Source organism: Simochromis diagramma, unplaced genomic scaffold, assembly GCF_900408965.1.
Source record: "Simochromis diagramma unplaced genomic scaffold, fSimDia1.1 OVJJ01000483.1, whole genome shotgun sequence".
Classification (NCBI taxonomy): domain Eukaryota; kingdom Metazoa; phylum Chordata; class Actinopteri; order Cichliformes; family Cichlidae; genus Simochromis; species Simochromis diagramma.
In genome coordinates, this window is record NW_024386835.1 from 52,530 (window position 1) to 61,957 (window position 9,428).

The following is a 9,428-nucleotide window of genomic DNA, read 5'->3' on the forward strand; positions in this document are numbered from 1 at the left end:
CATTCTTCATTCTTAATGTTGTATAGGAATGAATGCTGCCAATCTTTGCTATGCAAAATTGTTCAACATCACTGGCTATTGAGGTTCAACTGCGATTGTAATTATCATTAACTGGTTTCAAATCAATAGTGTATTTTATGAGACTCATTAAACTAATAACTTAATCAAAAGATTAGAGTTCTCACTGATTTTAGTGATTTTAGTTCTTAGAATGCCCAAATTAATGGTTAATCAGTTAAGATCAGCTTAATTCCTTTATTGGTTTTCCTTCTTTTAAATCTAGAGCCCATTCTTAGCAACACTACTTTTTCTGGACCTGACAGACTATAGTAGTGATACAAAACCTCCCAGGTCTGCCTTAAATTAATCCCCTACTAGGCTTTTCTGGCTTAACTCAACGATGTAGCTGTACCATGAAGTGTGTTGATTCCTGTACACAAGAGTTGATATAAACAAGTGATACTAAACTGTATAAATATATAAATGAAAGGAAATTAGGAACAATACAAGGCTGGAGGGTGGGTGGGAAAGTCCACATAATGAGTTTTCTAATTTTTGATTTTGCTGATTTATTTGTTTTTTATTTATATATATATTTTGCCTCACTTACTGTCTTACTCCAATCCTACCTATTCTTTTTTGTCGTAATTACCAATATTGTGATTATTTTTTGTGTTTGGTTTTCTGATGCTTGAAATCATCCTTGAATGGCATGGATACAAAAATATACACTTTTGTTTCTGCAGTGACAATAACTTATCATATTTTAATGAGTTGTAGATATTTACTATGTGCCATGAGTATTCTGTAACAGCTTTTGTTATTAAAATAAAAACAAAAATAAATCTTGGGGAAAAAAAGGTTAGAAAAACACAAATGCTGCTTGAATAACACACATTGCACTGTTAATACAAAGCTATGGGCTGACACCAAAATAAAAAAATGTATGTTAATCTTTTGAAAATTGTTGTCTTCAATACAATTTGAAAGCTGAAGTAGAAAAGTTATCCAGGTGAGATTCCTACATAAAAAAAGAAAAACATTTCCTGCCTTACCTATACGGCTTGAGTGTGTAATGGCTATATAGTCTTATCTTTTGTTTTGTTTTTTTCCCAGTTCAGTATTTTTTCATATGCTTCAGTGTGGCTGTAGAGTGCTGTACGCCAGTTCTGTTTTCGTTGTAGGTGTTTCATCTGGCTCCTCGGGGATGGTGGAGTACAAGTGGTATACAGAAGACTAGAAATAAAATAGAGCAAAAAGGTTTTTGCATCTGTATCTTCTCTGTTGTAAATAGTAATCTCTGTAGTCAGTTCAATACTGAGGATGCACTTGTTTCACTTACAGTCTCAGTTTGAGACTCTTTTCTGTTTAGATGATCAGACCCTGCAACAGAACCAGAAGACAGATCCAGAGTTACATTTCTTTCACTTTGTATGTCTATACATGAAAATGTAATGTGTATGAAATAGGAAAAGGTCTGAGGAGTGTTCTATGAAGCAAGGTTATTGACTGAGCAAGGTAATTTGAATCTAAACTCAGAGATTTTAGTGTCACAAAAGTGGATCTCTTTTTACCACCTACATTGCTATGGTAACCTTTGCTAAACACATTACCTGGTCCAGACCAGTCTTTCTTTGAAATTTTGATTTAAAATTGGCTGGAAGTGACATGTTTTCACCAACATAACTGTGGTTATGTTATGCTAACATAGCTGTGTCGCTAGATATCATGTAGCACATCATTATATACCAGCTAGCCCAACTTCAGTTACCCTACAAAAGTCACTGATTGTAAGTGTCACAGAAATGGCTTATGTATAAAGAAGTTTAATAGATGGTTCCAGCAGTTAAAATGTTCTTGCTTGTACGTTTCTGTGGTCAATATTGTAAGGGTGTGTTTATCTTGTCACAAAGAACAAGTTTTGTTACACCACTATTATCGCGAGGTTTGGGCGTGATAGTATAGGCTGTGAGCCCACGTTTAATAATCACGCTAAGGAGTTCAGCGAGCTATCTGCAAAGGCCGGGTTAGTCTACCAGCTGTACAAGGTATTTGTCATTTGCTATAACTGTATTGTAATATTGTGAAAATTTGTAATGTATGGTGTTCTAATTATTTTATGTTTTAATTTAGAATGCACAAGACTGCAAAGCTATTCTTGTAGGACCTCCGAAGTGGCAGGCGGCCACGAGGTAATTTTCGTTGTTAAAGCACAAGTGTTACTTTTGATAGACTGAAGCGCTTAAAGCCTTTGTGTTTTATGTTTGTAGTTTTCACGGCGTTCAATAAATGCAGCGAAGCGCCCATCTTGAAGAAGCCGTGCCTGTGTTGTCATTTCGGAGTTACACTGATGTTTAGTTTTCTGTCTTCATTTATGTTGGAAGTGATAGCAGAGCTGTACCTTTTTAATTTTTTCAGAAATCTCTCTGTCAGAACATGGCATATCACATTTAGGCTAACTTCCTGCTAACTTCTAACTCTGTTAAATTTAATAAATTCTGTTTTCATGGATGCCTGGACATTAAACTTAATTGTTACTTCTGGTAAAGCAGAAACTCTGATCATTTTATCACAGATGAAAGAATTCAGACAGTTTTTAACTCTCAGTGTTTGTTTGACTTTGGGACCTGAAATGAACGGAGTTTTGGATACAGATTACTCCGTGAGGCTCTGGACTACGGTAGCCGTAATGCTCCGATAATCCATCAAATGGTGCAGCTTTGTAGCTTACCAAAGTAGTACTAAAACATTTTTTGACAGATTTTTGAGCGCATACAATCGGTCCGTGGTCAGTAAGTACAACCAGAATTCATACATAAGGCGCACTGTTGATTTTTTTAGAAAATGAAAGGATTTTAAATGCGCCTTATAGTGCAGAAAATACGGTAAATAGAACAAGATACAAAGCATTAAAACATATTAAAAACAAAACAGCCTTAATAAACGTAGAGTAGGTTGGACCTGGAAGCAGGGTTCATAAGTCATCAATCAAAGACCGTATATCCCATCTGCTTTAAATGTTTTAATGCAGTACAGTTGTTATTATTATTACTTGTCACATCCTGTTTATGACAGTTAAAATAAATAACATTCATGTAAGAAGTAAGATTGTCTTGTGTAAACTATATATGGTGTTAAATAGGCCTATACTACTGTATTTTAATGTTAGTCATGAGGGTGGTACTTTAAGAGCCATATATTTTATGAGGTAGAAAACTTTGGGAACAACTGGTGTATTTAGAAGCAAATGTCCACTTGTGGGACAATTAAAGGATTATTCTATTCTATTTAAGCCCTCTGTTTCCCTCCTGCTGAGGGAAACAGAGGAAATACAGCAGCTCACCTTTAGGTGGGTCATCACCAGGGACTAAATTGGTCATATTGAAGGCTTCAGTATCATCTGGAGACATCTTATTTGATAAAAAGAGAGGAAATTGAGAAAAGAAGTAAGAATGACTAGCAATTAAAAACGTGAATTATTATTAGATACAGGGAAATTTATAAAAAAAAAAAAAAAAACAACCTAACAAAATGTAAAAGAAAAAGAAAAGTACCCATCCTCCTCTGTCAGTTTTTCTTGTGCTTGAAAAATCACCTACAACAAAAGGCAAAACTCATAAAAAACTACCACAAGAGAAAAAGCCCCAACAACAACATTGGCTACAACACATAGTTGATGTGACAGTGATGTTACATCAGGGCAAAAAGATAAGCATTAATTGTCATGTGATTGTTAGTTAATAAATATGAAAGTAAAGTGATATCTCTGCTTTCGTCAAACATCTGTCATTAGCTTTTCATGAAGCCACAAAATGGCAGTGTTTTTATCTAATACCTGTTTGGATGGACGCAAACAGGTATGAGAAAAAACACTGCATTTCGTGACAGCAGCTGCCTGTTGACTGTGGAAGCAGAATTCTACTTGAAACTGGACCCACTGAAATCTATATGGGCATAGACATTCTCATGGGTGTGTTAACTGGAGCTTGTTAAGCTGAGAGGCCTGCAGTTTGCAACTGGTTGTTTTGTGTGCAGGACAAGCTAACGCTGACTATGAACAAAGCTCTTGTGCGTTTTAATTCAGCTGATTTTTTTTTTTTAAATATACATAAATTTGTAATTTAGGCGTATTTTCTAACCTTATTAAACACTGTTTTTTTTGTAATTACTGAACAAACTCGACAAACATAATTTTAAAGAATCAATGTATCACTTTAGATTAGACTTGTAGTCAAGACCGCCTAATCCGAGACCAAGACAAGACCAAGTCGAGACGAGCCCAAGACTGAGACAAAAAAAGTCTTTAAACTGCAGGCAGATGCTGCTTCGTTTACGGGCGTCAGGCATATTTATGTGTTTTTGCTGTCGCACAGCCCTCCTCACCGCTGTCTGTCTCACTCACTTACTGAGAGGACAGACGCACGCTCCACTTGAATGTCGCGTCTCTCACCCTCTCTATTTTTCGCATAATGATATTATCCTATATCCTCGCATGTGATTGGCCACAATATGGAGGGATTGGAGCATAGCTGAGCCACTGTGTGAGAGCTGAGCAGCGAAAGGAAATTAAGTGAGGGTAGAAATGACTGAAAGATTATTAGGCTCTGTTTTGAGTTTTGTTAAAAAAAAAAGAATGACTTCATATAGGAAAAAAATAAATATCACATATGCAGGACACCTTAAACTAGTTTTTTTTAATTAAGCAGCAAGGCAGAACAAAGTCGGGGCTGTATCAAGACACAGGGACTAAACCCCAATTCGACCAGACCCAGAACTGATCCAGAATTAAAACAGGACAACAACAGTTCAAAATCAGGACTACTTAGGATTTAACCAAGACAGAACCAGAATCAGAACTAGATGATAGCAGCACTAAAAATCATCATAGACCTGCACTACACTTATTTTTTTAATTCTACCAAAGCATTGTTGTTCGGCTTTTTATTTATCCATTTGTTGATTCACTCGAAGAGCAAGTAACGCAACCAAGTGATCAGTTTGATATCAATCTTTTGTGATACACCGTCATATTTACATTATTTGTACAGTACGAATGCCTTGCTTTGGTACCTGGTCAAACTTAAGCTCTCGTCTGCAGCAAACTCGCACGGGTGCTGTGCTCAGTCGCCTAGTGCCTGAGCTCGGATCATACCAAAATTAGGGGGAATTTACGACGGTGCACTCTGTGCTTCGTGTGTTGTTTTTGTTTTATACAGTTGTCAGTCAGGCATCTAACTAACAAATTACACTCCAAAAGACCCCATGCTTCTGAAAAAATGACCCGGGCTTAAGCCCAGTAAGCCACCCCCCCGCTCCGCTGATGGTTGACTCCAAATCTCCCAAACACTATGTCGATTTGAGAACGCAAGACTGAAACAGCGAGACCAAGACCGAGACCAAGACCACGTAAAAGTGGTCTCGAGACTGGTCTCGAGACATCCAACTCTACTTTAGATTAAACATAGAAAGGATTTACAATGAGCTCAGTGTTAAACATTTGCAGCACTAATCCTCATCCATATAAAATTGTTGGGGAACATTTTCTGCAGAATAAACACTTTTGAAAATTGTGGGAAAGCATATAAACATGCATATAGAAAGGTTTGATGCTTTACATGAAATAAGGAATTGTTACTGTCCTTACCACTTCTTTTTTTCACACACACTAGAGCCATTCCCAGTGAGATGACGCCCACGACTACACCAAAACCAGTTGCAATTACAGGTAGAAGTTTAAAAAGTACTAGAAAAAACACAGCCCACAGGCAAGACTCAGTCTCACTTCCCATTTTTGTTAAGCAAAGTATCCTGAATGTCATATAGGAAATAAATACTGAAATTCAAAAGCAAGATGCTTTTAGTAAGACTAATAATACAGTTTAAGGAAATTTCATTTACCTGAAGATATCCTTGGTGTAGTGACAGAAGAAGTAGTCCTTTTAGTGCTGAGCTTTGTAGAAGTAAAGTCTACTGAAATGAACAAATATCACCAAATGTCAAAACACTCCACAGCAATTGACCTACGCATTTTTATTAACTTGTAATAGTCTTACCAATAGTTGTGTCCCTCGTGACTGTGTCACTTGTGAAGTTTATAGAAGTAGGAGGAGCAGAGGTCAAAGTGTTTTTTTCTGCTGCAATAACAGAAGATGGTGTTGTGATTGTTTCATTATTTGAGTTTCTTGTGGATTCACCTCAGAAGGCATTTTCCTTCCACTACTGCAATACTGACACACAACTGCAAAGTGTCAATGTTTTACACTTAAAATTTAACTTATAAATTCAAAAGAATATTGTTTTGCTGTCATCTGATATCAGTGCATAATACTGAATGCAGTATACAAATGCAAATACATCTATCATTACTGAGTATTCTGCTCCCTGGATGGACTTAAATCAATTCAACAAATACACATTTTTTTAAGAATGAAATTATGTATGTCCTCCTAATACCTGTTACATTTAAAGGTAATTAAAGACTTAGAAACATCTGTTTATGTGTCTTCTTTGGTTTGAAAAAACTGAAGGCTTATGCACATCCTATACTGAGATATAATATAGACCAGCACAGTATGATTACTTACTTTGTATACTGATGAAATATATGTTGCTGTGAGGAGACTGGTATGGTTCTCCTTTATGTTGTGACATGTAAAAACATGTGACTTCAACCTCAGCAGGTGAACTCTGCTGTATCAAAGAGAGGAGCTCAGTTCCTCTTAATATCTGCAGACAGGAGATGGGTGTAGAGTTTCTTCTTCTCGTAAAGTACAAAAAACACTGAGTCGCAGAAAAAGATGATGGAGCCTGACAATTCAGTGCGACTGAGTCTGTTTCTGTGATCATCCGTGGATTCACTGTCAGTTCAGGTCGAGTAGCTAAAAACAAACATTTGTTAAATTACAAATGTTTCATATATTTGAAAATAAAATCTAACAATAGAAAATGTTCTGAGGGTTTGTTTTTTTTTAAATTATCATGTTTGTTGCACATGATAATTTTTTCTCACACACCCACAAGTTGAGAACACCTTTGTTGTTTTGTACTAATATTGTAGTTTAACATTCACATATTAATACATTACTGCAGTATTTACAGTATTTACAGTATTTACAGTATTTACGTGATGATTGCTGTCATGTTACTCACTGGAAATTTGGTCCTAAATGCATTTAGACTTAAACCAATTCAACCAATTGACAGTTTATTTAAGAATGAATTTATACATCCCTCCTAAGATTTGTTATTTCTGAATTAAATAAAGCTTTATTAAAATCATTTTAGCTTCCTTCTTTGGAAAAACTGAAGAACTTATGTCCATCATATACTGAGGTATAATATAGATAGTTTAATCACTTACTTTGTATGTTGATTGAAGATATATTGCTGTGAGGAGACTGGTATTGTCTTCCTTTATGCTCTGTCATGTAAAAACATGTGACTTCAACCTCAGCAGGTGAACTCTGCTGTGCCATAGAGAGGAGCTCGGTTCCTGTAAGTGTCTGCTGACAGGAGATGGACGTAGAATTTCTTCTTCTCATAAAGTACAAAAAACACTGAGTCACATTAACAGATGATGGAGTCTGACAGTTCACTGTGACTGAATCTGTTTCTATGATCATCAGTGGATTCACTGTCAGTTCAGGCCGAGGAGCTAAAAAAATAAACATTTCTCAAGTTAAATAAACCAAGGTTTTATTTACTTGACAATAAAATTTAATAATAGAAACTGCTCTGGGAGTTTTACTATTTTAAATATTTATGTCGGCTTCACATGCAGATTTTGCTCACGCCTCGTACAACCCCCAAGCTGAGAGCAGATTTCTTTTTTTCTCTGTAGCCAAACATCCTCATATTATTGCACTACAGCAGTGTTTACTCACGTTGTATGGTGATTGCTGACATGTTACTCATTGGAGATTTATATGCTAAAAGGTAATAACAGGTCACTTCAATTGTAACAGGTGAACTTTCATGTGTCAATGACAGAAATTCAGATCCTGTCAGAGTCCACAGACAAGGAGCTGTTTTATCAATTTTATATCCTGAAATGATGAAATAACACTGAAAGACAGGAAGAGGATTCTGACAGTTCAGCGTAACTGAGTCTGTCTCTGTGATCATCAGCGGGCTCACTGTCAGTTTAGGTGGATGAAGATCTGAAAAATTAAAGTTTATGTCAGCACTCAAAATGCTTTATACAACATGCCACATTCACCCAAGTACTTTCTTCTATGCTTTTAAAGGCTTTCTAACTAACATTTACAAACATTCATACTCCGAATGATGCATTGGAGAGAAACTTGGTGTTCATGTCGTGCCCAGAGATATTTGGCATGCAGACTGGAGGAGCCAGGATCAAACCAACCTTCCAATCAGCAGATGACCTGCTCTACCTCCTGAGCTACAGCCACCCCATCGTAGTCTAAGGAAGGAAAGTGTCTGAACTGCTTTAAGTTTCTTTAAGTCTTTCATCTTCTTTGAGTTTCTTGAAAACTTAAAGATGAAGGACTTAATAGACTTAAAGAAATGTAAGAAGCCCAGATGCTTTCCTTCCAAGCTCCTTAGACTGTATGTTAGATTAATCAAATAGATTTAGCCCCATATTGTATATGTATATGTAATGGTAAAGTAAGCACTGAGATAATAATAGATTCAAAAAGTCTTAAACATAGTTGACTGAAACATATTGAAACATAATATAAACAGTGCATGTAGTTACACAAATAATATTCATGATGAGCAAAGCTGAGTAACTGTAGAGAAGCTCCAGAGACAAAAAAGAAAGTAAACATCAACCAGAGACTGACCTTGTGCCTTAATTTCATTAAAAGAATCTGAAGGAGCAAGGAAGAAAATAAAAAATTAATTTAACAATAAAAAGATGAAAAATTTAAACTAGTGTTAGACGTCTGAGGCAAACAAGAGAAACATGCTAACATGAACACCTAATAGAATGAACCTGATAAGAAGTTTAACTTACACATGAGAACGACTAGCAGCAGGAGATCAGCCATGATTAAAAGAACAATGTGAATGTGCAGAACAGACTACAACAGTCTGACTGACTGCTCTGACTCTTATTTACATTAAATGTCAGTTGCTTTCAGAAAAACCACAGTGTTCACAGTGTCACGCAAGCTGGCCACAGTAAAACACATGGCACACAGACCTGCTGTGATACACTTTTCAAAACCTTCACCAATATAACTAGAGTGTATACAGCCAGCTACAGCGTTGGTACAGAATAGTTAAAGTGTTTGTTGGTCATTTGTGCTGCTTTTTTTTTTTTCTTAGAGGTGCTTATTCACTAGAATGACAGGACAACAAATTATTAATGAACTTTTAAGATGCTGGTACATAGTTATTGAAACCTTCCACCTCGTGTCCTGACTGTAGTTATGTTTACTATAGAAACATCAGAATAA

The 9,428-nt window shown here is 36.1% G+C and overlaps 1 protein-coding gene across 4 annotated transcripts; it reads right to left on the minus strand.

Moving 5' to 3' along the window:
* Window positions 1-817: 817 nt before the first annotated feature.
* On the minus strand, window positions 818-9,079 carry LOC120731523. 4 transcript variants are annotated; one of them, XM_040028558.1, is made up of 12 exons: window positions 8,984-9,079; window positions 8,811-8,837; window positions 7,884-8,159; window positions 7,361-7,654; window positions 6,585-6,878; window positions 6,054-6,134; window positions 5,899-5,967; window positions 5,645-5,743; window positions 3,555-3,595; window positions 3,344-3,410; window positions 1,343-1,383; window positions 818-1,236 (listed from the first exon to the last, which is right to left on the minus strand). In XM_040028558.1, exons 1-12 carry the CDS (start codon window positions 9,015-9,017, stop codon window positions 1,138-1,140), a joined length of 1,422 nt encoding a protein of 473 aa, XP_039884492.1. In that variant the 5' UTR covers window positions 9,018-9,079; the 3' UTR covers window positions 818-1,137. The 4 variants fall into 4 exon arrangements, with proteins under 4 accessions (XP_039884492.1, XP_039884490.1, XP_039884494.1 ...); XM_040028556.1 differs by having other exon boundaries at window positions 5,899-5,970; XM_040028560.1 differs by lacking the exon at window positions 5,645-5,743.
* Window positions 9,080-9,428: the final 349 nt, after the last annotated feature.